Source organism: Triplophysa rosa, linkage group LG1 (genome assembly GCF_024868665.1).
Source record: "Triplophysa rosa linkage group LG1, Trosa_1v2, whole genome shotgun sequence".
In the NCBI taxonomy this organism is placed as follows: Eukaryota; Metazoa; Chordata; class Actinopteri; order Cypriniformes; family Nemacheilidae; genus Triplophysa; species Triplophysa rosa.
The window spans coordinates 23,301,330-23,327,783 of NC_079890.1; the positions used below are offsets into that span (position 1 = coordinate 23,301,330).

Genomic DNA, 26,454 nt, shown 5'->3' on the forward strand with positions numbered 1-26,454 from the left:
GGAGGGGAGAGAGGGAGAGAGGGATGGGAGGAGGGCGAGAGGTGGGGAGGGAGGGAGGGAGCGGAGGGAGGACGAGGCTGAGGGATGAGAGGAGGAGAGACACAGAGAGAGAGAGCAGAGAGAGAGAGGGAGGGAGGGAGAGAGGAGAGGAGAGGGAGGGAGGGAGGGGAGGGAGGGATGGGAGGGAAGATAAGGGAGGGAGGATGAGAGGCGAGGGAGAGAGGAGTGGAGGTCACATAGGGGTCCTCCTGTGTTCAACGAGAAGTAAGAAGGTGGACAGGGCTTTAAACCACCAACCTGCCTATCCCAAACCGAAGCAATGTGAAGGCAGGCAAGGTAGCAACGTTGCAGATCCTGCCCCTAAATTTTTCCAAACCCTTTCAAATATTATCCTGTCACGTGTAACATGTAGTGTGCGTGCGCTTGTAATTTTAGCATATCTGTGTAAATACTCCCTCCCTCCCCCCCTCTCTCTCTCTCTCTCTCCCTCCCTCTCTCTCTCTCTCTCTCTCTCTCTCTCTCTCTCTCTCTCTCCCTCTCTCTCCCTCCCTCCCTCCCTCTCTCTCTCTCTGCTCAGGTTCTCGTATGGGTGCTGCAAGTCCTGGTGTTTGGGCTCTGGCTGTAATTCTTCTGATAAGTCTGATCTCTGCTGCAGCATTCATACTTTTCAAGTTTAAAAGGTGAGTCACTTCATACATACATACATTGGCATTTAAAAAAGATACTATTTTAAAATGCTAACATTGTAAAATAGTTTTAAAAAGTAACCCACATATTTAGATTTTCCTGTCATTGCCAGGTAAACTATTAAAACACTTTTAGCAAAATGAATGAAGTGATATGGATACATTTGATATGATTATACTGTATATCCCATTAGCGCTATGTTATACCTATGGTTTTATAGGTACAATTTGCACTTCCATTTTGCCTTGCTGCCCATCTATTACCCCATCAGCCCTTGAATTGCATGAGTATACAACACATGTATTCAGGAACCTTTATAATGCTATTTGACATACACTGTCATGTCAAACCCCATCACAAAAAGAATGCATGTTCAGTCCCCACGTTTCGAACTGACAGCCAGCCTAACCATAACAGAACATAAACTACACAACTGTGACAGGAAAAACTACAAAAACCATGGTTCCTTGCTGAGGCCAAAGGAGAGCAGCCTAACGCATCCCTGGCTGCGTTTCAGAAAACTGCCAGGGCGAAACTTTTACGCCCAGATGCACAACGAGAAGGAGCAGGAAATGACTAGCCCTGTCAATCACAGTGAGGACACACAGAATATCATCCAGAGCGAGGAGTTCATCGATGATGACATGGACTCGCAGACACTAGGTAACGCTGGAGGTAGAATCAAATTCAGTTACCTTAGACTAACCAGTCATTACTAACTGAAAACAAAAAGCTGTCATTTAAAACTAAAATAACTTATGCTAACGTTTGTTTAGCATTACAAAGAGAGATGATTTTTAATAGGGTAAAAGGGCTCATTTTAATTTTTTTGTCACACAACGCCCTAAAGGGCAACAAAAATCAAAAGCAATGTATCAGTGTGTACAGTATATATATATATATATAAATTGCAATTAATTGCCTGCATTTTGCTATATGTTACAACCTTAAAGGGACAGTTCACCCAAAAATAAAAATGATGTCTTCATTTACTCACCCTCGAGTTGTTCCAAACCTGTATACATTTTTGGAAGATATTTGGAAGAATGCTTTGTAACCTAAACGTTCTTGGCCAACTTTGACTACCAAAGTAAGAAAAATGACAATGGTAGTCAAAAGTGCCCCAGAACTGTTTGCTTTCCTACATTCTTTAAAGTATCTTCTTTTGTGTTCAACAGAATGACATTTATAAAGCATTTTTTCCCCACTATGGTAGTCAATGGTGGCCAAGAACTGTTTGGTCATGAGCATTCTTCCAAATATCTTTCTCGGTGTTCATCAGAACAAAGACATGTATACAGATTTGGAACAACTCGAAGATGAGTAAATGATGACAGAATTTTTGGGTGAACTGTCCCTTTGGGTGGCGAAGAACCTATTGGTTTTACAGAACCATGTTCTCCTTTTCTTGTTGCCAGGCAACCACTCAGGGGTGGTGTTGAGCATAAATTCAAGGGAGCTGCACAGTTACCTGACAAGCTGATGACCAATGGGAGGGTGCCAGTGATGAGCACAATAAACTTTGCCTTCCTGCTCTCTTACTACCCTTACAGGAGAGAGTGCAGAGAAACACCTGCAACAAACCCTCTCTCGTCCTCTCATGACCTTCTCCAGCCTCTGTTCCCTCACTCCTGACGGTGGATTTTTGTGCCCCAGGTGCACTGATGACCACGTACACTTGCATACTTGTCCTGTATGACTGTTTATCGATGTTGTTGTCATCTGTACACCCTGCAGTCTGTCTCTTCTCAATCCTGTCATTTCTCACCGCGGGGCCCCGGGAAGCGGCCCCTACCTGTCACTGCACTTCTTATTGCCCAGGGACAAACACACTGACCAAACACAACACCTTTCTTCACTTGTCTTTTCTGTTTCATCCATTCTTTCTAGACTGTCTTTGTAAGTGAATGCTGTACAGGTGTGGTGCGATGCACATAGTGAGCAGGATACGATTATACGTTTGATTCAAGGGAAGCAACGTTTGTTAGATTTAGCCAAAGGGAAAACACTTAAAATATTCTACACGTCACTTTCTTTAAATGCAATAACACAACAAAACATACTCTCTAACTTTGAATCAGTAATAATATATATTTTGCCGTAAAGTTGTATATTTTTTGTCTGTGTCCCATCTGGCTCTATTTTAGTAACGTAGAGATTATTAACATTAAAGGGATAGTTCAATCCCAGTTTCAAAAATGAAAATTCTGTCATCATTTACTCACTCCCAGGTTGTTCCAAACCTGTCTACATTTATTTTTTCTGTTAAAAACACAAAGGAAGATATTTGGAAGAATTTATTAACCAAACAGATCTCATCCCCGATTGACTCCCACAGTATTTATTTTCCCAACTATGGCAGTAAATATGAGATGAGATCTGTTTGGTTACTGAAATTCTTTCAAATATCTTCCTTTGTGTTCAGCAGAACAAAGACATTTATACAGGTTTGGAACAACTTGAGGGTGAGGAAATGATGACAGAATTTTCATTTTTTGGTGAACTATCCCTTTTTAATAACATTGAGTCCAGTAATGCAAACAAACATAATTTGCTATACACTCTTAAAAAGGATGTGTTAGTTATTAACACATTGTTTGTGTTATGCTAATTAACACAGTATGTGTCATCATTCTGTGTTGTGTTGATTTTGTGTTAAATAAATGAAAGGCACAACACAAGGTCAGTTAAAAGTAAAACAAAATGCTTTGTCTAGTTACGGGCAACCCATTTTGTGTGTTGTCCCAATGACACAGAATGTATTTTTTCTAACAAAACTGTTTTAAGAGTGTAGCAAGTGAAAGTATCCAGTATAAGGTCAAGGATTAATAATGTGGCTCATCATGGGGCCCTAAAAAATATCCCACCCCAACAACAAGCTGTGCCGGTAATGATTTTGTTTTCCGAGCCTTATTCACGTCATGTTTCTCCAGTAACTGCTGTGCCAAATATTTGTCTTGTGTCTTTCAGATCATAATCCATCTTCCTATGCTTTTTCATTGCGTAATGAAACAATGCATCATAACAAATCCAGGCTCATTGTTTATTGTGTTATGATGCTTTTGTGAAGGCTAACTAAATTCATATTCTCCTTTATTTATTCGACTCATAAACATTAAATCTTGACAGGGAGTCCCCACGGAAAGATCCACAGTGTACATGTGCTATCTGTCTGAGGAGTTTGGCAGGTGTAGCGTGTAAAAGCCTATATTAGGCATAGATGGACACGGTAAAGTTCCCTTTCGTTTGGCTTGTACTGTATATAGACCAATGTGTACATAGATTCTTCACTTGTATATAACCCCTCCTAAATGACACTTTCAATAGACCAAAATGTGCACTGTTTTTTCCCAAATGCCACGCACTGGGTTTTCTTGAAGTTCAGCAGTTCACATGGACATTACAATGACCACTTCTGCATTGTTTGTGTCATGTAATAACTCGACAGTCATTTCTTATATTTGTCTTCACTCAATGTTATTTACTGTAGTTATTCATAAAATTTCACTATATCAACATTCGCACTTAACCGTGTCCTTGTGTGCATATTGATATTATTATTTGGACATTTCATGGGTTCAGCTATTTCAGTCAAAGGTAGCTACTGAATGAACTGCCTACATGCTTCTTGGTGTCTCTGTTGTGTTTGGAAGTGAATGGATGAGGGTCTCTCACTTGCACTAATCACATTGTTGTTGTACAGCTTGTACAGTGTTGTTCAGGTGGGTTCCGGGACCACTTTCTTTTCATAGAGACTGCTGTCTGTTAGTACCGCACAGATGTGGCTGAGAAAGACACTGTGTGTCTTGATCGACTGTATTTGAACCAGGGGAGATTGGTTTGGGGGATCAAATGCAGTCTTTAAATTGATGGTTCGCAGAGTCACTGTTTCTTTAATGAAGCTTGAGATAAACAGACTACCGTGTATTCTTTCATTTAGATTGAAATAAGGTCCTTGCTCAATGAGTCTCAGCCTAAACCAAATTTAAAGATGGCCTGCCTCGTCTGACTGGGAAGTTAACACTTAAGGTTTATCAATAATAATAAAAATCTGTTTATTTCTGTATGATGCAAACAACGTGGACTTATTGCACCATAAGTCAAAAATCAAATGTATCTCTTTTTTTATTGTGTATGCACACGTTCATAGTTATTTAAGGATGTGTCGTGTATATTTTCATCCGCCTTAATGTGAAATAAAGAAAAGCTTGGGTGTTGTTCTGCAACACTTTAGCTTTAGAGACTGCACACCGGACACTTCTTTAATACACATTGGGATTCATGATTCTCACCTTTACAGACTCAATCGTTGTGGAAAAAGAAAACACAAATTATGTTTTTGTTCTGTTTGATTTGTTCTTGTTTGTTTATTATGTAAATGTTTTTGACTTCACTACACAAGGTGAAAAGCACTTAATCAGTGTAATTTGAATTCAAACACACCATATAACTGTATAGGTTTGTTTTGTTAGTTGGAGCGGTTTCAATAAACTTTTAACATTGTTCATGAAGCAGACACCTGTGGATAGTGATGTTACGTTCTGAGACGAGAAATCCCGGAAGCTTTCAGTGAAGCGCGTATCGAGGCTTGTATCGCTTTAGACCAATGACGTCATAGGTGACGGCTGAAGCCTCGCTTCCGCCTGAGTGGTTCAGTAAGGGGATTATTCTGTTAATAACTGCAGTTTTTACAAAGGTATATGATAATTTTTATTTTGTTTTGTAATGCTTGTCTGATGTCTATTTCGACATTTGCTCTTTTGTGCCAGGCCACTTTTGTTTGTAAAATTTCTAATGTTCAGTTAATAATGTTTTTTTTTTTTTACATTTTGACAGCTATATAAACCAAGCACCACAAGCACATTCACTGCCCTCTGCCCAGTGAAACTAGACACTTTCCAGTTTTAGAATAATAATATTGCCCCTTCTGCCTATTATGACCAAATAATTGATTTACACACATTTATTTCAAGCCAATACGTTAATTACACAGTTATGTTATACAATAATTATATTATATACCACCAGAAAATACACATTATATTCATATTAGATTAGTCTATGTGGAAATTTCTTAGCCTTAACTGGCGCAAAATACAGTGCATCACAGACCACATCGGGCACATCTGTGATGTATCTGCTTGTTTTACCCTCTTTGGCCACCAGATGGTATTGTGAGCAAATGAAGCCTCGAGAAATGAACCCTTTTGTGAACCACTTGGCTAAAAAGCTTCAAAGCTTCATGAGGCTTCATCTCGCCACCACTACTTGTGGACACCTGTGGTTTCTGTTTCACTATATAGCTTTCACATGAAAGTTATATAGAATATCTTGTAAAGAAAAACTTTGCAGACCAGCAAAACTTTTTACATTGAAGTAACACAGTGCTTTTCATAAACACATTTTATCAGATTTATAGTGTTGTAGAAAAAATGCATTTCATGCGAAAAACGTTCCAAAATATAGAACAAAATAATTGTATTTTTTTAAGAACACCATGAGCCGTGTTAAATTAGTACACATCTTTAATGCAAAGAATATTTTAACTGTTTTAAATATTTTAACAAAGGTACTCAGTACTGTCATCTGTAAGGCACATTTAAGACTTGCAACCCTGAGGTCAGATTATTCTAGTAAGATTTCTGCAGGTGCAGGGACCTTTACAACTGTATTTATTCACTTCTTTTAATGGTACAATACATGCAGGTACTCTACTTAGTGACCTTTATAGTGCATATATTTTAATTATAGTGAGGGTACACTGTATTATCATTCTAAAGGTTGAAGTAGCCCTCCAATGAAGACCTGTGCAATTTACACCTGATGTCAATGCATTCATCCACACAAAAGGTTCCACAAATACATTAGTAAAATTACACGGCTTTACACAAATATAATCTTACATAGTACATTTTGTGTAATATAAATATAAATAGTGACTCTGTGAAAATGTAAAGTATTTCTACCTTGATGGCATAAGTAAATTCTTTGGGCAATGATATTTTATAACAGTGCATAGATTTAAACCTTTGGAAATTAATATGTTGGTGTGGCTTCAGAACACACAAACCTCAGGTCCCTGACCATTAAATTAGCATTACATTACATTGTAGCATTGATTCACAATACTAAATCCCTAGGCTGCATATTAACTCATCCAACTAACAAAACATGTCACATTTTAAAGCATTTACTGTTTGTGTTAATTTACTTAGTAAAAAATTGTGCCAAATGCACAAAATACAATGTCTTGTGATTCTTAGGAAAGGTTGAGGGAAAACACTGCACACATACTGTTATTTAGGATCATACATCTACAACAACAGCTACATATATAAAATAAAAATATAACACTCCACTAATGCTAATATTAGTGGTAAACTCACAACAGGCAAGAAAAGGCACTTTTACAGTAACAGTGTAATAAAGCTTTTAAGAGTGAGTCAAGTCTAATACATCAGTATTGTTACGATTCCCTTTTTTAATCTATCAGAGCTTTATTTATGTCCTCCTGGGATCATTCTGGTTATGGTGACTCGGCTTGTTTAGGTTAAGTTTCCGAGTCAGCACTACTAAGATATGGTACTGTACTTTTTTTGTAGTAAAATGTTTTTTATTGAATACTGCTGTTTGTACCAATGTTGCTTATGGTTCTGAAATGTCACGACCTCACAGTTTGAAAGACTAAACCCATACAGCCTAGTCATTTACCAATGCTTCATAGTCTGGTTGACAATTCATAAAAAAAACATTTCCAAAAATGATTCATTCGCACCATCCAAGTAGAGATCCTACCTTAAACAACTCTGAATAGAATAGTCGTAAAGTTGTAACACTTAAAATAAATTATTTTTTGCAGCTGATCCTAAATAAAAGTACTTTGTACCAGCTGCGTAAACGGTGATTTTAAAGCATTTCTGTGACCATTAAAATTATTGCAATTGAAGGCAACACTGTAAAACATGTTTTGCTCCCTTAAGTTTTCCTAAGTACAGTCAAATTGGCTTTACAAGTTATTTCTTTACATTGCTTTAACTCGTTAAAATAAGTTAAGCAATTTTAACTAGTATTTTATAATTCAACCACTTGCCAAAAGTTAAAATAAGTTGAAATTACAATTTGATTTGATTGTACTTAACAACGTAAGGCAGCCAAAAATGTTTTATAGTTTATTTATTAGTATGATTACTGGACTGACGTAGTTGTCCAGTAAGAGGGGTCCATTCTTACTCTTCAGCTGGATTTCCCCTTGCCTACATAATGACCTCATGACAAAGACTCGTATACAACATTTGTTTTTGAACAGATCTACACATGTTCAGAATTCTTAGAATGCATTAAAGTTGTGCTTACCTTCCCTATGAGTGTAACTCAACTGTAAGTTCAGACAGGTGGAAATATGACTTGGTGGATGTCATAAATGCTATAAGACATGGCTATTCTTTGTCATTCTCACTTTTTTTTTCACACTTACATTTTCTTCTTCCTCCCTGTCTTGCTCTGTCTTAGTGACAATTCTGGCATTTTGGGTGGCATCTCTGTTTGTTAACATTGCAGCGGCAGCCTCCACTTGTGTCTCCAGGACCCTGAAGTGAGAAAGAAAAATGACAAAACCTAAACAGGCCTATTTCTGACAAACAAACACAGCATATTTTCTTCGTGTTACAAGAAACCATTTTGTAAGAAACCATCAAAGAGATCTGACAGATGGAGTTCACTGGTTCTGACCATTAATCTTCAGTCAAACTGAACAAAAACAAAATGTTTTTTTCTAAACAAAAAAAACATCACATTCTTATGTGTTAGGAATCTGTAGGTTGCTGTATATCTACAAAATTGTTTTGTCATTGTGGCATACTAAAAGTGCTTTACATAACCAGGGTTTAATCTATGAGATGTCAGTTCAATCTTTTGTTTTGCCATGTGACCGTATAAAACATGCAGGTTCATTTCTGAATACTACATGAGCCTTTCTTGCCCTTGTATTCTAAACAATGATTCCAAATTGGGCAAAATAATTATTCAAGTTCTGTTAAAAAAGTTAACAGATTCTCACTTTAGGCCCCCAGCGTGGTCCTCTGGTGACCCAGCAGATCTCAGTGTGGCAGACAGTACAGCGCAGCCAATCACAGCCCTCCTTCTTCTGCACAATGATGCCACACTGGGGACAATGCATCGCCTCTCCAGAGTTCACAAGAGTCTGTTGATAGGACAGAAAGTGGAAAAGATTTATAATTATTATTTAATCTCCCCAAAATGTTTAAATACTGATATCCGCTGAAAAAAGAGCTGACATAAGATTTGACATGAAATGAGGATCTGATATTTTGCGCTTGACCTTCAGTAGGTCTCTGGTTCTTCGAGCTGCAGAGTCATTGATGGCACGGGCTGCTATGTCGTCCTGGTACTGCTTACAGTTCATCCCTTCATGAATGGCCTGGGTAGAGGAAAACAAGGCACCTTGTATTATAACAAAAACTCCACAAAGATAATAGGAAAAACAAAAAAAGAAAGTAAATGGAATAGTGAATAGAATTGTGGCGAGATTGTATTATCAAAGATTTTCTTAAGAATTAAAAAATAATTTTTAAATATTTTAGTATACTCATATTTGGGTCTCTGCATTACAGTGTGTTTTAGCATAGGACAGTTTACCTTGCAGAGCAGGCAGTTGTGTTTTTTGCAGACTGGGCAGTGGAAAGTATTGACAGTATCTTCATAAACGCACCAGCCTGGACAGTCAGCAGTTGCACAGTGATAACTGCCCTCGCATCGTGACTCTGCGACAGACAGACCCCTTTGCAGCCAGCGCTCATAATCTTCTACTGACACCAGCTGTGACACAGATATACGTTTGGTAAGTTTAATGAATAACATGCATTACATGTTATACTCAGATGTTGTACGACTCTTAAGATATCTTGCTTAGAATAAGTTAGTTCACCCAAAAATGAAGCCCAGTAACTGAGTTTAAACCCACAGGAGACATTTTTGAACCCCTTCTATCACAGGACCGTTACAACATATCTGGTTTGTTAGTTAATTTAGTAACATTTACAACATAATTCATCAAACCAACAATGCAAACGAAAATGAATGCAAATTTGCTTGCTTGATGTGATAATGAGATGCAGAGGAAGAGAACGGCTCTCTACGATCCAGCACTTCAGCTTAGGGATTGTAAAGTCAAGGCTTCAGTTTATATGTCAACACTGTGTCTGGTCTCCTGTCTATTGTGTTCCAGACAGTGGCACAACAAAGCCATGAGCACAGCAAGTTAGGTGATTTTTTATCAGCGTTTGCTCAGTGTTTATCATTGTGAAGCCGATGCTCAGAAACTGAAAGGGTTATGAATTAACATGTAGTTCTCACAGCTCTGATTTCTCTCTCCTGCAGGATGCAGTCACAGGCGTAGGCCTCGTCTCTGTATGGACAAGCCACCTGAGGATCCTCAGACATCAGAATGACAGAGCGCAGACACTCTCTACAGACACAAAGATGGAATTTACTGAAAATACAGCATGACATTACAGTACAGTATACACGACAGTATAATGTGCTTCAGCAGTACCCATCTAAATAACAAATAATCTCTATAAACATAGAGATTTTTTTTAAGATTTGTCTTTCTCACTTGCAGAAACAGTGGAGACACTCTCGGAGCAGGACTCCCTCCCCAGATTCAAGCTCGACGTAGCAGATCCTGCACTCCACTCTCTCTGGATTAGGAACCAGATCCTGTCCATCAATCTGCACCAGACGTGCAAAGTTCTCCCTGCGCTCTGCTTCTCTGGCCTACAGACAAAGAGAAGTTGTTAGAACGTGTGAAGATAGAAAGTGACCAAAGCTAAGCCTAGTCCCAGACTAACTTAAATGTTAGAGGTGTCTTGATCGAAAACAACTTGCACTGACATATCTTCAAATATATGAGTGCGTTTGTTTTGTCTCAAGATGCACACAGTAATATTTTTGTAAAGTATGTTAAAACAACTTAAATGTTAACTAAGTCCTATCTTAGGCTAGTCCTTGACCGGGAAATCACCCCATTATCGTCATCATAATTTAACACAATTTATTACATTTTGAGTGAAAAGTTGAACTGAAAATTTGATCAGGCTTTCTAGTAGGAAAAAGTGCTAACATACAAAATACTAATAACTTTTTCCCCTTCTGTTTTAGTGATGCAATAAAGCTGCCAGTGATTTCACAGGTTTGACTTGTGCAAAACAAGATCATCCATGTTATCCCAAAATCTAAATGACAAGTGATTTGGTGTATATATTTAATGTATGACAAAATACACAATGAATGCAGTCATTGAGCTTATACATTCAGACTAATCGAGTAACATAATTACTAAATACAAAGTCAACACTCGTACCCAGGAAAAAACGGCGACACCCAAGCATTAATGCATTAAAAGCATTAAAAGATCTTTATTTGAGTTTGCAACATAGTTCATTCGCACAGTCACAACCTGTCATTGTCCAATTTAAGAATGTCACACAGGAGTAAACAGAAAGGTATTCACTCATGCCCTGCAATAACCACAGTCAATCAAGTTATGCTACATTACAGCCTGAACTGATCAGACAAGACTATTTTCAGCAGATGCATTTGTTGCATGCACCATCTGTGAACTCTCCCTTCATATATTTTAGTATACATATAACAGCATAAACTCTCTCGCATTTGCATCAAATTATGTCTTCCTGCTGAAAACAGGTACCGTGCTGTTGTCCTGGCATGCATACAGGTCCAATGGAGTCACCATAGTGCAAAAGTCTTTAAAATACTGTACCATGCCACAGTTTCAGCGTGTTAGGCATTGTTTAGAAGGGTAGGGGTTATTTAGGACCTGGTTGTGTGCTCAGTTATGGTTTTGCAATAATATGTAGCGCGTGTTAAATCTGAGGACGTGGTAGGCAAAGGTGGTTGACTAAAGTTAACTAAACAAAAAAGGTGCTTTATTGGGTAACCCATCACAGATATTATTCTGCATATTTTTCATTTACTTTAAAAATTCCCAGACTAAAAATTATGAATGTGTTGAATATATACAGATACTGTAGGGTCTATATCAGACTGAATCTGTGCCGAACAGGCCATGCTATCCAATGTTACATTCCACAAGGGCTGTGCAACAGTTTTTGCAAGAAAGCTGAGCAAAGATTACTACTTACATCTACTTACAAAGATATACAATATATTATCTGATGCTCAATGCCTATTTATAGGCTAAGTACCTGAATAAAGTTTTAAGCCAAGGCACGGCTAACACGGTGTGGAACAGAAAAAGAAAAGTGTCCGCTGAGATCCAGCTGAAGTAACAGCATCATGCAATTCAAAAATCCATTATTGTATAACTGAGTTTATCCTGGTTAAGTGGTTTTAAAAAGTGCTGTTTGAATAGATGAGGTTGGCATGTATAAACTGATCAGGTTTATACGGGTTGTGCAGTGTACCAGCTGCTGTTGGTGTGTGGTTGAGTATGTGCATTAAGAGTGTGTCTGGTAGGGCTGTGCAATTAATCGAAAAGTAATTGTAATCATCAATTTTGGCTTCAACAATTACAAAAACAAAATAATCGAGGTAAAACGATTATTGTGCCACATTCCATTTTGCAAGGATCCTCTCTTTTCTCGTGGTATAAATCCACAGCGCACCCCCTTCTTTTACAGTGGTTCAGCTGTGCTATTTCTTTACATTTATTTTTCAATTGAATTCACAGTTTAAAAGCAAAGTTATTTATTTTCTATGTTGTTTTAAAAGTTAATGAGTAATCATGTTAAATAATCGGGATCTCAATATTGGCCAAAATAATCGTGATTATGTTTTTTGTCATAATCGCGCAGCCCTAGTGTCTGGTTTGTAGTTGAGCACTATGTGTGGATGTGTGTCAGTAGTCCTGGTCGAGGTTGTGCAGTAGTGAGTTGTTGCCCCTCAGCTCCTCTCTTCTCCCTTTCTCCTTAAAAAAGAAATAGAGACAAAAGAGAAGAGATTCAGACTGAGGAGTCAAACAGAGCTCAAGTTTGATCCTGTTCAGTAATATATAGGTAGTATACCCATCTACCTATCTGCATTAAGAATCAGTTTGTATTCTCATTAAATAAATCACTATTCTAACCAGAGGATCCTTTCTATAAAACGTGGTGTGGTGTGGATGAATTTGATTTCAAAAACAACATGCCAGTCTCAAATATTTGTATTAAAGGGACTCCACACAGAATTTATTTTCTCTACTATGGCAGTAAATGGGGGATGAGATCTGTTTGGATACTGACATTCTTCCAAATATCTTCCTTTATGTTTAGCAGAACAAAGAAACGTATACAGATTTGGAACAACCCGAGGGTGAGTAAATGATGACAGAATTTTCATTTTTGGGTGAACTTTCCCTTTAAAGTCAATAAAGTGAAATATGGAAGCAGGTTCCAACAAACTCCTAGAAACAGTGATTTTAAAGGGATAGTCACACAAAAAGATAAATGCTCATCATGTTTTGTCCCTCATGTCGTTTGAAACCTGTATGACTTTCTTGGGAACACAAAGGATGATATATTGAGATGTATTCAGTAGTTTTGTGTTCATACAGTAAAAATCAACAGGGCCTATGTTGTTTGGTTACGATTATGTTCTTCAAAATATCTTCTTTAGTGCTCTGCAAAATCTTTTTGGGGGTAACTAATTCCTTTACAAATCACTAGTTTAATCTAGTCTAGTTGGAAAGTCCATTCAGCACAACCGTTCCAAGAGAACCTGCTGAATGAATAAATGTGAATGTGGGTGATGCGTGTCTGTGCATCTGTTGGGTCTTACCTGTTGGTACTGTCTGATTGCTTCTTTTTCTTGCTGAATGCGTCGTAGCTCCAAAGCATCTGGTCTGTAGTTCCCGGGAACAGTGTACCCTTCAGGTCTGTCAGCGCTACACATTTCACAGCCTGGCCGGGTTGGCTTATTAATATATGTACAGGTCGGGCAGGCCCATCCCTGCCAAATACACACAAACACGTGTATTAAAAAAAACTTTTCATCATTTAAAGTTTTTTTATTGAACTATATTGAGGTATTTATTAAATGTTGTGTGTCCCTTGAGAATACTCATTCTATACCTGTGTATTTGTTCTGTTGGGCACCATTGCTTCATTCAGCTGGGGCATCTCAAGGTTGATCAGGTCACGGATTTCACCCAAACCCAACCTCTCTGTCCCACTAGCACTGTTGCCTGGGAGGTGAAATCAAGATAAGTTTTTCTTAATCGCAAAAAAGCAAACATCAGAAACTATATTTTTAATTCAGGCGTCTATACACTAGGTTTATACTTTAAAAACAGTTATTTTCCCAATCCCTATTGTTCACTAAGATTGATGGTCTTTTGCGGTCACGTTCACTCATAAAAATGTAAGCAGCGCTGTAGGAGTAACTACGCATATACACACTCAGACTATTATGGTTGTTGTGCAGTCTTGTAGGCAGGGTGCTGTATGGTCGCGATGCTGCGTTCAGAGCCGCTGGCCCATTGGCAGCTGATTCTTGACGGGGCTGATTAGATGATGGCACGAGTAAAGCACTTTCTTGATCTTGTTGATACAGTGCCTGATTGAGACGGGCCTGACGGGCAGAAATAAGATAAAGGAACGCAGTGTCGCCATCTCGCTGAACTCCGTAAGACGCCAGAGATCTCTGATCAGAGCACAAGGACTGACCGATGACCCAGCGCTGCACACGCGGATGAAAACCATAGTCTGTGAAGACCTAAGAAGGCAAAAGCAAGTTTATGTGTTAATAATGAGATAGCAATATTCTGTATGTCACTTCATATGAACAGCTTAAGTCATTTTGGAATTTGGGTGTGTTTATGTGGCACTTACTTGCTGTTTGAGAGCACCAATGGTAGAGTGAGGGAAGACGTTTACTGTGACACAACAAGAGGAGGAAGCGTCCTCTACCACCACAGCCAGGCTGTACAACAGATCAATGCACCAGATGAATACAGATGAGTACATACATGTTGAGTGTATTTAAAGGGTTTAGGAATAACTTACACCATGTCTACACCAGACGTGGTGCATCCAGTGTGGACAAAATGTAAAATTATAATGGGTTCTAATGCGTTCTTTTGTCGCATCGCACCGCGACCGGTGTAGACACGGTGTAAGAAAGTTGGTATAAGTTACAAATGATTTGACTGTAAAACAAACTTAGAAACAAGACTAATTGATGTTTATAAAAGAAGCATGTAAACGTGACAGTCAGAGTGCGTCTGTCACTGCCTGTTAACATGCATTTACCTGATTTCAATGTCTGTGTAATTTTGTTTAGAGGGCTTAATGCACAGAGCAGCTTTCTGTTTAGCCAAGGAAGACGCACAAATGGATGCCCCCCGAACATCACCTGCCTCTATAGCGCTAACCAGCTCTGCACATATGTCCTCTAGAGGAAAAAGAGACAACAATGTGAAAGTGGAATAAGGGGCAATCAGAAATGGAGGGAGAACATGAGCGTGTAACGGAGATATTTGCATCAACACAATAGACACTTTGAATGTTGTTTGGCGGTGGATTATACACACACAAAAAAACAAGAACACAAATGCTACCTGTATGTGGCATTGGTGTGGTGCTCTGTGAATTTGAAGGTTGAGGAAGCTGCTGTTCATCCTCAGGTGGGGAGCTGATGGCCACTGAAAACAAGAGAAAGAGATGAGGCGGTGTAAAAGGGAACAGAACAATCAAAGTGATATACAAAATTGAGCAAAATCAAAGGGAAAACCTCTATGAGCCTCACGGAGCGATGACATCACCACAGTGGCCCACTCCTGTGCTTCCTGCTCACAGCGGAAGTTGAACGTGATCTTATCATGTGGGGGTGTAGCCAAACTCAGTTCATGGCACTGTGGTGACTTGACTTCATAGCGAACAGTCTTGAGGTCAAACTCAGCAATGGACTAAATGATTATGAACAGCAAACAAGAAGCTTGATTGATTATTACAATGCTCAATGATTTGAATACTAAAATAACACCCATTTTAATGTGAGACCAGGAACTAAGCTCAATTAACACATTTTTCATCAGGTTTACAAAATATGATTTTATAACTGATGAACTAAATGAATATCAAACAGACTCGAAACAGTAATAATATCACCATCCCAACAACAGCCAATGAAAAGTGCCAATAGTTAAACATTTTTTGTTTTAGTTTGATTTTTCAATTAATAAAAAACAGTAATGACTTAACTGTAAAAATATGTTATATTTATTTTAATAAATATAGTACTAAACAATACAACTATCGTGAAACTATTGCCTTTTGGGCTGCAGGGGGAGGGTATTGACAACAAAGGCAACCAAAACAACACGTGATTCACTCGTGTGAACAAACCACATATAATGACGACGCAAAGCTTTCAAAATAAAACCAGGAGCGTACCGTGTATCCTCAAGTTATACAACTGGTGTTAAAAGCACTAGAAAGTGAGTGTACATGGAAGTTTACATGATGTCAACTCACCACACTGCGTCCAGCAGCTGCTCCGCTGATGTCCCGTAACGCGAGGCGGAATTCCCCTGCCTTCCCCGGGTCCATGCTCAGCTGAAGACGGAGAGATTCGTCTCCGGCGCCCGGGAGACAAAGCGGTCGTATACCAGAGTGGCATACCGACACCTTCACCGACATCAAAACGGTGTTACAGCCCGACTGCGAGGCCTCATGGCCGAGATGAGACGATGATGGCTGGGCCGGCGGAGGTGTGTGAGTCCACCCGCCTGAGCTCAGCGACATGCCGACATATGTTGTTTTGACACCCTACTACCAACTGATTTCGTGCTCTAATTCGAGGGTTGGATATATTCTACAACTCCATTGGAAGTAAGCGGCCTTGCCATCGTTGATTTAGTTTCATTAGGAGACCAGAGCAGCGTCAGAGCAGGAAACAACACTTGACTACGAGAAGAAACGTAACGCCTCCTGTTGAAAAAGCTCACTGCTGCAACTGCTTTGCTTTCTCGTCTAGGGGATATCCCTATTTTTACTCTCATGCATATCACGGCATAGTATTTTAGTAATATTTTAAAAAAATATTATAGTGAGAAAATGTCTATTGTATTATTGTAATATTTCTAAAAGTACTGAAATCATTGAAGTCAATACCTATTATTTTTTTCAAGAATTTCGAGAATGCCGACAATTGATATATGAATCTACCTACTATATGAATAGTAGGTCAATTATGTTTAAAGTTATGGCTTTGCTGTTTTATTTGCAGATTATTTAAGTTTTTACATTTGAAATTATTTTTATAATTTTAAAATTGATCGTTCGAAAACATATTTAGTGTTAATTAAAACGTGTCATTTAAAGGAAGAAAAAGAGAAACTCGTCTGTTTACTTGGGCAATTTACACATCAATTGGAAGCTACGTCCCAGTTTGATTTGTTTTAGCTAACGTTACGTCCCAGTTGTCACGTCCCCACTAGACTACGTGACAAATGAAATATCGTATAAACATCTGTCCTCACAACCGTGAAATAATTAACAACTAGCAAAATGTTATTTTTAACATTTGTAAATTCAGAATATGTAGAAAAGGCCAATCGCTTTTTGGACATTGCTTGAATGACGTTCCATTTCGCCAATAAAATAAAGAGTACGTTTAACTGACATACTAAATAGCCAATAGAATAGTTCAGTATATTTCGCACTCACACAATGGGTGGGACCATTGGCAACGGAAACAGACTGCTAGGAGGCGTAGTCTAGTTCGCTGTTTTCGGATCTAGAGACTGTCGATCGATGTTTGGGAGAATCTTACGGACGTAAGGCACGAAATAACGAATATAAGCGCATAAAGAGTGTTAATTTAAGCATTGGGCTATCTAATCGCGTAATTTAAAGCGACGCTTACCTTGTTCAGTAGGGAAATTTGTTCTACGTTAAATAGGGGGATGCTGCAGTCGGTGTCTTGGAGCTCGACACAATCGCTCAATTTTATGTTGTGTTTACTGCAAATAAGCTTTATGATAAGAGAAAACGCCTGCAGAATATGTCAGTCTCGACCGAATCATTTTCAAAGATACTGAATTTAAAATATACCACATATTTTAGTAGTTTCCTGCACCGCGTAACGTTAGACGCCTGAAGGTTTTTATTTAGCTTGTATTGTGTTCATTTTGCACAACAAACCCGTGACTTTAAACCGATCCGTCTGGGAACAGATCCTGCTTATTTCTACACCGTTCATTTTCTAATAATCGGTAAGTAATGTTACGTTCGTTTGTACAAGTTACGAATTAAATATACTGTTTATGTGTCCTCCATATTAACAGCATATTAGTTGTTTGGCTGCATGTAAAGAGAATGCATTTGTTGCCTTTAATAATATTGCGGTTTTATGTTTTGTTTTGTTTTCTTTAATTTGGCCTTTACAATATTGTCATGTATTGTTCTCTGTACTTGTACCCCACATACACACCCACTCACGTCGATATGAAGTAGGAAGTGTTTTGATGACGAGGGGAGGAGGGTGAAATGGGCTTCCATAGTGTAAGGAGATTTAGCTTTTTAGATATTTGGTATACAAATACAGATTATTTTAGGCAATTGTAAAAGTTTGTCTAAGATTAGGTCTAATTTATTTATTGATTGTATTGTATTTTCTCTATTTGAAACGAGGCAGACTATTTTGAAACTATAATTTTGTGTTTACGGTTAGGTCTCATTTTAAATCAAAATATTTTTCCAAGTGTTGGAAATCATGTAGACTTGAGATCATAACTGTTTTCTATTTTGTTCTCTCTTTCATTTTAAATCAATAAGAACACACTTTGAATGTAACTAAGCAACACTAGACACAGTAAACTCTTTCCACTTGGGTGTCTGTAACACTGTTTAATTAATCACAACTTGATACTGTACTACTAATTGGTGGAAACTGGTTCTGTTGCCAGATATGTCAGTTTTAATAAGTTTATCCAGAGACAAGGATATATATGTGATTTGCGATATGTGTGTTTTATTTTCCAGCTATGAAGCTTCTGGAGAATTCCTGTTTTGAGGCGTTAAACTCCCAGCTGTGTGTAGAGACTGGAGACGCTCGCATCCTTGGCAGGTATAAAGTTTGTTATTTAGAGTCCGTGTTCACACAGCTGTAGTCATAGAACACAGCTTTGTTCGTTTTGTTAAAAATTGTACACTCCCAATAACATACAGAGTTCTAGACATTTAACAGTTTTGTTTTGGTTTTAGTTTCTATTATGGTCTAACATCCTGTCACACATCAACATATTCACATGTTCACACTCTTCATGTGGTTAATTGAAGTGTCACATGAAGTGTTTGGTTTTATTTCAGTTTTTACTCTGTTTAGTTGTGATTTAACACTTTGCAGAAAGAACTGTGCAGAACTGTTACAACAAACTATATTGATACTTGCTTGCAGGGATGGTAATGTCTATGTGAGACAGGGACATGTGTTGAAAGAGGCATTATACATTAAAGGGATAGTTCACCCAACAAAAAAAAAATCTGTCATTTACTCACATTCGAGTTGTTCCAAATCTGTAGAAATTTCTTTATTCTGATCAACATAGAGAAAGATATTTGCAAGAATGCTTATAACCAAACAGTTCTTGCCATCATTGACTACCATAGTAGGAAAAATTACTTTATACTTTTTTTGTTCTGTTGAACACAAAAGAAGATATTTTGAAGAATGTAGAACAGCAAACAGTTCTGGGGCACTTTTCCTACCATTGTAGTTTTTCCTTCTATGGAAGTCAGTGGGGTCCAAGAACTCTTTGGTTACAAGCATTTGTCCAAATATATTTCTCTGTGTTCAACCAAACAGAAATTTATACAGGTTTGGAACAACTACAGAGCAAATAATTCATGACAGAATTTTCATCTTTAGGTGAATTATTCCTTCAAAAGTTAGTAACAAAGGTTTAGTAACTTTCTTTATATTTATTTACTTCTGTATTTGGAACATGTTGAAAGTGTCACAGTAGTGCTAGTGCTGGGCCATTATGAATTAATATGTAGGTGTGTAGCAAGGATGATGTGTCCCCAATGGAGATACGGTTGTTATTATTGCTGTGATGCAGACTGTAGTGTCCTCTAACACGTACCAGTGTGGTTATTTATGGATGAGTGTAAACACAGCTGAGTTTCATATGATCCGGCAGCTTGCTATTTATTTTCCTATTGGATTATTTAGTGCAGAAAATATGGAACAAAATTTAAATTCCAATATTACAACTCGTAATGCTACTGACAATGGCATCATTATTAAAAACTAGCAAAGGCCTCACAAATGTTGTTCACATTCTGTGTCTGTTGTTTCATTCTGTCTTGTACAACACTTATGTTACAGATTATATAAAGTTCATTTTATGGTTTCCTTTATTGTTACTCATTTTTGAAGGCTTGAATTTTGCTTGTTGGAAGTGGGCCACAGTGTCATATGTTACAGCTTTTGCCCTTCACCTATAAATAAACGTGTCTGTGAAGTGTTTCTGGGACTGTTTATAGTTGCACAACCACTTACATAAGCCTGAAAGATAAACACACACCCTGCTCTACATTTGTGACATTTGGAACATGTCTTAAACTATAGGACGGAGGAGTCAGGATTAAAATATCATGACAGCAATACAAGCAATATCACGTTTGTGTATCTTAAAGTGAGCTTAAAATTCTGTCATTTACTCACTGTCTTGTCATTTCAAAACTGCATGAATTTCTTCTGCAGAACACAAAAGATGTTGAAAAATTGTGTTAATCGGCATTCTGCACCCATTCACTTGCATCGGTTCTGTGTCAATACAATTGAAGTGAATGGGTGCCTGTTCGGTTACTAACTTTCTTCAAAATATCTTCTTTTGTGTTCTTTCTGCGGAAGAAAGAAACTCATACAGGTTTGAAATGACAAGCAGGTGAGTAAATGATGATAGAATTTTCATTTTCGGGTGAACTAACACTTCAATCCACACTGTAAACCTGAATAAGACTATCAGTATCAAGTTATGAGTTTGTTGTACATGCATGATAATTCCTTTTAATTTTAAACATTTAGTAAGGTTAGGTAACTTTTTTACTTACCGTTAAATAAAGTAAGTAAAATGTATTTATATAGCACATTTATCTCAGCAGAGCTGGCCAAAGTGCTGTACAGAACAAAGTTAAAGACATAAGACAAGCAAAAACAAACAAGAAACAATAAAAACATAAGTAAAATCAATTAAAAGCCTGAGAATAAAGATATGTTTTCAACCTTGTTTTAAAAGTTAAAATAGAAGGTGCAAGGCGGATGTCGGGTGGTAGTTGATTCCAAAGGCGGGGGGGCGGCAACTGAGAAAGCCCTATCACCTTTTGTTTTCAGACGTGAACGAGCGACAACTAAAAAAGCCCTGTCAGACGATCTTAAATATCTGGAGGATGAAAGAGGAGTAAGAAGATCTTCCAGATAAGATGGGGCTTGACCATTAAGAGCTTTAAAAACGAACAGCAAGATTTTGAATTGAATTCGATAACAGACAGGGAGCCAATGTATGGTGGCCAGGATAGGTGTTATATGATCAGATCTCTTTGCCCTGGTCAACAGCCTTGCAGCAGCATTCTGTACTAACTGTAAACATGCAATGGATGACTGAGGGAGACCCAAATACAATGAGTTACAATAATCAAGGCCAGAAGTAATGAAAGCATGAATGACCTTTTCAAAATAAAAGATTATTAAGACAACCTAAACATTTCAGCTACATCAACAATTAACAAACTTTCACAGAGAGTGATGTAACACACACAACTGCTATGGCACCTCCCACAAGCTAAGCAAAAGCAACACTCTTCTGAATGATGACAACCCCAAAAGTTAAAATTTACAACAAACTCTTCTAAATATCCTAGATAAATGAATTCATAATTAACAATGCTTTTTCCTTTCTAAAAAAATGCATGCTGGGAACTGAAATTCATTCTCAACAAATCGTCTTGCATTAACTTGTTTAAATTAAGTTAAATTAACTCAAAAGTACGAATTAGTTACAGGAACTCAAAATATTTAAGTTAGTACAGTACAATTCATTTTATATAAAATTAAGTTTACTTTAACTATTTAATTACTTTGAACATTCGGGTTTACAGTAAAAGCTGAAATTATGCAGAACTGGAGTGTTTTGTATATATAAACTTGAAATAAGTGTCTAAATAATAGAATATAATCATTCAACAATTTAAAAATCAATAAATCTTGTTCTTTTCTCTTCTTTTTGCTGGTTGCAGGATAGAGAGTTACTCATGCAAGATGGCTGGTGATGACAAACACATGTTTAAGCAGTTCTGCCAGGAGGGGGAGCCACACGTACTGGAGGCTCTGTCACCACCACAGTCCAGCAGTGCTCCGAGTCCTAACCTGTAAGTAGAACACACAATTCTGTACAACCTAAACTTTGCATCAACTGAAGTGGATACACCATAAACTCATGTTCATGCCTTTGCTCTTAGATTGGGGAAGAGCAGTGAGGATGGAGAGAACCCACTAAGTGATAAATGTTGCAGGAAGACTCTGTTCTACCTCATCACCACTCTGAACGAGTCATTCCGGCCTGATTACGACTTCAGTGCTGCCCGTGCCCATGAGTTCAGCCGTGAGCCCAGCCTCAACTGGGTTAGTATGACTGATTGCACATTTTAGTGCTAGTACAATATTTTAATAACTTTAAAAAGTTGGGATAATGGTTGGCATGAATGGTACATCTAGTTCCTTCCATGGAGCATACTTTCAGAGGAAATGGTGTTTTTTTAAGAATATTTATTTTTGTTACTTGTGTTCATCCTGAAATTGTGTTTGCTTCCCCCAGGTGGCTGACTCTGTTAACAGCAGCCTTTTTTCTGCTGTGGGGGAGCAGTTCAACTCTTTAGCGCCAGAACTGTGGAATGCCATTGACCAAGAGATAAACCTGCAAAGCTGTGACATCTATAGGTGTGTGAAGAAATTATTTTTAGCCTACCTTACATATAGATGTGAAAACCTTTTCAAACCTAGCTCTGTACATCTCTGTTTAAGTACATATTAATTTGTTTGCAGCTACAACCCAGACCTTGACTCGGACCCCTTCGGTGAGGAAGGCAGCTTGTGGTCCTTCAACTACTTTTTTTACAACAAGAAACTTAAACGCATTGTATTCTTCACATGCCGTTCAGTCAGGTCAGAAGTCCCTCTTTAAACAAGTGCACATATAGCATGATTCTTGCTGTCAAGGCTTATTGAAAATATGTTTTGCTTATGTTTAGTGTCCTCAGTAGTTATGGTTGTGGTGGTCTTGACAATGAGTTGGACATGGAGCTGGATGATGATGAAGAAGCAGAGAACTTCACAGAGGACAGGTGAGATCATGCATTCGTGTGTCTCATGTTTTTTAACCTCTTAAAGGTCCAGTGTGTAATTTTTTGGAGGATCTATTGACAGAAATGCAATATAATGTACATAACTATGTCTTCAGAGGTGTATAAAGAGCTTACACAATGAAGCGTTGTTTTTATTACCTTAGAATGAGCTATTTCTATCTACATACACCGCGGGTCCCCTTGCATATAATTCGCCATGTTCTGTCAGCCGTCGTATTGTTTCTAACGGGAGGGGTGGAGTGAGCGGTTGGTTGCAATTCGCAACCTTGCCGCTAGATTTAGCTGACTGGACCTTTAAAGCGGCCCTAACACACACGGTTTCTGCCAATCTCATATTAATCTTGAGTACCTATAGAGTAGTATTGTATACTTCGTATATTCGAAGAGTATTTAGTTTGATCACATTTATAAAAGACAGATACAGCTGTACGGGGGAGGGGTAGACTGAACTAAAGCACGTGCGCATCCATTGCCAACAAAACACAGACATCAGTTTCACTCACCGCATGCGGTTCATGTCCGGCATCTTTTAGCGCTGGGACGGCTCCATGTATCAGTTTCAAACGATCTCCAAATCCAGCGTTATATCCACCGTTTATATAACATTCATCACCCAAATGCAGTGAACAAATAAACACCTGAACTTCGCGAACGTATGCTCTCTCTCTCTCTCGCTCCTGCACACAAGTGAAAGTGACGTCTGCGCATGCTCCTTCTCCTGCTCTCCTTGCTGCCGCGTGGGCGTGCTGCGTGCTTTTTCGGGAGAATTATCCAATAAGGGACTAAGAAAAATTGTTACGAAACAGTTTTATACGTTTGAAAAAAAATTACGAAACCTGTACGATCGCTGGGGGAGTGTATCAAGCACAGAAATACTACATAATACGCCCAACTCGTTTTTTGACAAGTTGACCATGTTAAGCATGAGAAGACGGCACGTTTAACATTGTAAAGAAGTCAGAATGCATGACACACCATTGCACCACCCCTTTAAGATCCGTTCTGTCTGATTTCTCATGATGTCATCAATAATTACACTAAAATACAAGATGGCTCACGTGCCTCTGTCCAGTAGAAATAGAAAACAAGTTAGTTAGTGTGTTGAATCACATCATGCCTTGATCAATGGTTGTCATACTCATTTAAAATGGTTCCATGTTCTGTATTTCAGGTTCCCCCGAGCCCTGTGTGTCTGAATGCTTTCTCAGGGATGACCTTCAGCCAAAGGGCCTCACTGTTAAACTCTCACTTCTACCTTCTAAGTCTTTCTTGAGTTCATCATCACTCTTTTTTTATTTGTTTGTGCACTGTTTGCTTGGTTTTTTAGGGAGTTAAATCTATAGCTTTATTTGCCCTTTCAAACCGAACACAGAGTATGGCTGAAAAGATTTTGGGAGGGGGGCTGATTGTACATGGCTTGACATGAACTTCTATGTCAATGGGCTGAGACGCACACCATATAAAAGCTACAATTGAAACCATGAGTCCAGCCCTTCTGAGAAAATGTGACTATAGTAGCATAACCAAACACCAGCATTTCTGACAGCTGAAACAAGACATGTGAGGACATTCTTTTGAACATATATTGGACTACAAAGACTATATATGAGCCACCATTTCTAGCCCCTTTTTTATTGCTTCTCTTGATGTTTTTGCTCTCTAAATGTTTTCATTAGTTGACCTTCTGTGTGCTTGTTGGAAGATTGTTGTGTTTTATAAGTTTATTGTGTAAAAGCTTTTTAAAATTTGTTTTTGGCAGACAGCTTTATCTCAAACAACAAGTACATTTCACCAGGATGTGTTTCTAGGTATTTGATCCATGAATCTGGCATGCTGTACAGAAATGTGCAATTTTACAGATTTCATGTTTAACAGAGCTGTCTTTAAACTTGAACAAATGTTTTATTGAAATTGCTGATGTTTTAGAAATGATCGAAATCAGCGAAATACTATATACACTGATTGTATCATAATTCATACCATTTGCAGGTTTTATTTTCATTTCTGCCATTTTTTTGTCTTTCTGGTACGAATTTATCCATGTAAGGGTTGTTAGCATGACATCTGTAGCTATGTCATTTCCATTCATCAGTATTTAGACTGCTGCATTATATATGTATTTTTACACTATGAATAAACCAACTGATGTTATGTTGGCGTAGCTGAAAGTTGCACCTACAAACCAAACATTTTCAAAGCTGAAGTTTCTCAATGTGTCAGTTTTCATGATAAAAAGAAATGCAAACTGGCTTATCGTGTTTTGACTGAAAGATGTGTGAATGAAATGTGTTTTTGTAGCCATTTTAGCATTAATACACATTTACTGTATTGTCAACTATTTTATGCATTTCTGTGACCTTTAAAGAAAATATATATATAAAGTTTTGTGTTGTTTATCAGTTGTCTGTCTTGTATTTTACATTTTCTATTGAAGTAGTAACCAAGGAAAGGGAGGGGGATGGTCAGGGATGCGGCAATGTCTTAAGCATGGCACGAGAAGAAAAGAAAAAAATAAAGTACCAATACAAATGACGTATATTCTGAAGGAGAGAGAGAAAATAAATAAATGAGAAAGAAAGGTTATAAGTAGGGGTCTCCTCAATCCTCATTAAGTATATTTCAGCGGGGGATTCGAGCACTTCCGGTGGGATGGCTTCACTTCTTGCCATTGGAGTAGAGTTGCATATACAGGGCCGTCTCTTTTGATCTACATGGATGTTTACAAAAGTATAGATTAAACATTAATTTCTGTCTTTTATACACCTGCGAGAAACAAAAGCTCGACGGCACCAGCGACACTAGTTGCATGTTGGCTTGGCCAAGGCTTTTTTTTTAAATGTAATGTTAGTTGTACATCATGTTGTCGTCACTTCAAGAGTGCAGGTGTGATCGAGCCGAAGCACGTCACATACTGAACGGTCGTAATGCTAAAGATTAGACGTTACACAAAGCAATCATTTGGTTTTATTTCTCACACAGGGTCGCACCCGCTATGCTATTCTGTGGCGTGTAATAAAATGTGTGAAGGAAATGCCCCAAACCCTATCTGTATGGTTTTGACTAGAAGGGATACAGCTATCTCCACTGGACATGCGCATTTCAATACCGTATAATTTTTGTCATGCTAAAAACAGTTGATTTATATTTTTTATTATTGTAAGGTTAGGTTTAGGGTTGGGGTAGGTGTAGGAGTTAGCTAATGTAATTTATTGGAATTATATGGAGAGACTTTGCACCACTTCCGGCCGAGCTGTATCCCTTCTAGCAACAACCTATCTGTATTTCAGTGCCGCAAACTTTTTTACATCTCAGGGGTCTGACAGCCATGTCAAGAGATAAAAAGGCTAAGAGGATAAAA

At 38.1% G+C, this 26,454-nt stretch overlaps 3 protein-coding genes across 10 annotated transcripts in view; 2 read left to right on the forward strand and 1 right to left on the reverse strand.

The window, feature by feature from the left end:
• Positions 1 to 2,948, forward strand: part of sorcs2 (sortilin-related VPS10 domain containing receptor 2) — a 168,650-nt gene extending 165,702 nt beyond the window's left edge. Inside the window, exons 26-28 of one of the 6 annotated variants that reach the window (XM_057345141.1) lie at positions 578 to 680; positions 1,130 to 1,362; positions 2,106 to 2,948. In XM_057345141.1, the coding sequence (XP_057201124.1) occupies positions 578 to 680; positions 1,130 to 1,362; positions 2,106 to 2,170 (401 nt within the window). In that variant the 3' untranslated portion in view covers positions 2,171 to 2,948. Of the gene's footprint in view, positions 1 to 577; positions 681 to 907; positions 1,104 to 1,129; positions 1,363 to 2,105 lie in introns of those variants that run through there. The other 5 variants (XM_057345148.1, XM_057345166.1, XM_057345157.1 and 2 more) reach the window with 5 other exon arrangements.
• A 2,383-nt stretch (positions 2,949 to 5,331) lies between these two features.
• On the reverse strand, positions 5,332 to 16,751 carry shrprbck1r (sharpin and rbck1 related). The gene is made up of 14 exons (XM_057345204.1): positions 16,203 to 16,751; positions 15,460 to 15,634; positions 15,287 to 15,370; positions 14,979 to 15,120; positions 14,559 to 14,649; positions 14,127 to 14,442; positions 13,800 to 13,912; positions 13,507 to 13,677; positions 10,322 to 10,482; positions 10,060 to 10,171; positions 9,343 to 9,522; positions 9,026 to 9,124; positions 8,744 to 8,887; positions 5,332 to 8,273 (listed from the first exon to the last, which is right to left on the reverse strand). Exons 1-14 carry the CDS (start codon positions 16,470 to 16,472, stop codon positions 8,193 to 8,195), a joined length of 2,139 nt encoding a protein of 712 aa, XP_057201187.1. The 5' UTR covers positions 16,473 to 16,751; the 3' UTR covers positions 5,332 to 8,192.
• Positions 16,524 to 25,495, forward strand: maf1b (MAF1 homolog, negative regulator of RNA polymerase III b). 3 transcript variants are annotated; one of them, XM_057345225.1, is made up of 8 exons: positions 16,524 to 16,559; positions 18,714 to 18,798; positions 21,972 to 22,103; positions 22,194 to 22,356; positions 22,550 to 22,671; positions 22,777 to 22,896; positions 22,983 to 23,075; positions 24,268 to 25,495. In XM_057345225.1, exons 2-8 carry the CDS (start codon positions 18,716 to 18,718, stop codon positions 24,290 to 24,292), a joined length of 738 nt encoding a protein of 245 aa, XP_057201208.1. In that variant the 5' UTR covers positions 16,524 to 16,559; positions 18,714 to 18,715; the 3' UTR covers positions 24,293 to 25,495. The 3 variants fall into 3 exon arrangements, with proteins under 3 accessions (XP_057201208.1, XP_057201199.1, XP_057201217.1); XM_057345216.1 differs by lacking the exon at positions 16,524 to 16,559 and adding an exon at positions 17,413 to 17,944 and having other exon boundaries at positions 24,268 to 25,494; XM_057345234.1 differs by lacking the exon at positions 16,524 to 16,559 and adding an exon at positions 18,215 to 18,233.
• Positions 25,496 to 26,454: the final 959 nt, after the last annotated feature.

Bases quoted from the DNA above. Each gene is read 5' to 3' on its own strand.
- maf1b (XM_057345225.1), top strand. From the start codon at position 18,716: ATGAAGCTTCTGGAGAATTCCTGTTTTGAGGCGTTAAACTCCCAGCTG. The intron at 22,104-22,193 runs GTAAGTAGAACA...CTTTGCTCTTAG, and splicing joins AGTGCTCCGAGTCCTAACCT to ATTGGGGAAGAGCAGTGAGG. The intron at 22,897-22,982 runs GTCAGAAGTCCC...GCTTATGTTTAG, and splicing joins TTCACATGCCGTTCAGTCAG to TGTCCTCAGTAGTTATGGTT.
- shrprbck1r (XM_057345204.1), bottom strand. From the start codon at position 16,472: ATGTCGCTGAGCTCAGGCGGGTGGACTCACACACCTCCGCCGGCCCAG. The intron at 13,913-14,126 runs GTGTGTATATGC...TTCACCTCCCAG, and splicing joins CAACAACCATAATAGTCTGA to GCAACAGTGCTAGTGGGACA. The intron at 13,678-13,799 runs GTATAGAATGAG...TGTATTTGGCAG, and splicing joins CCAACAGAACAAATACACAG to GGATGGGCCTGCCCGACCTG.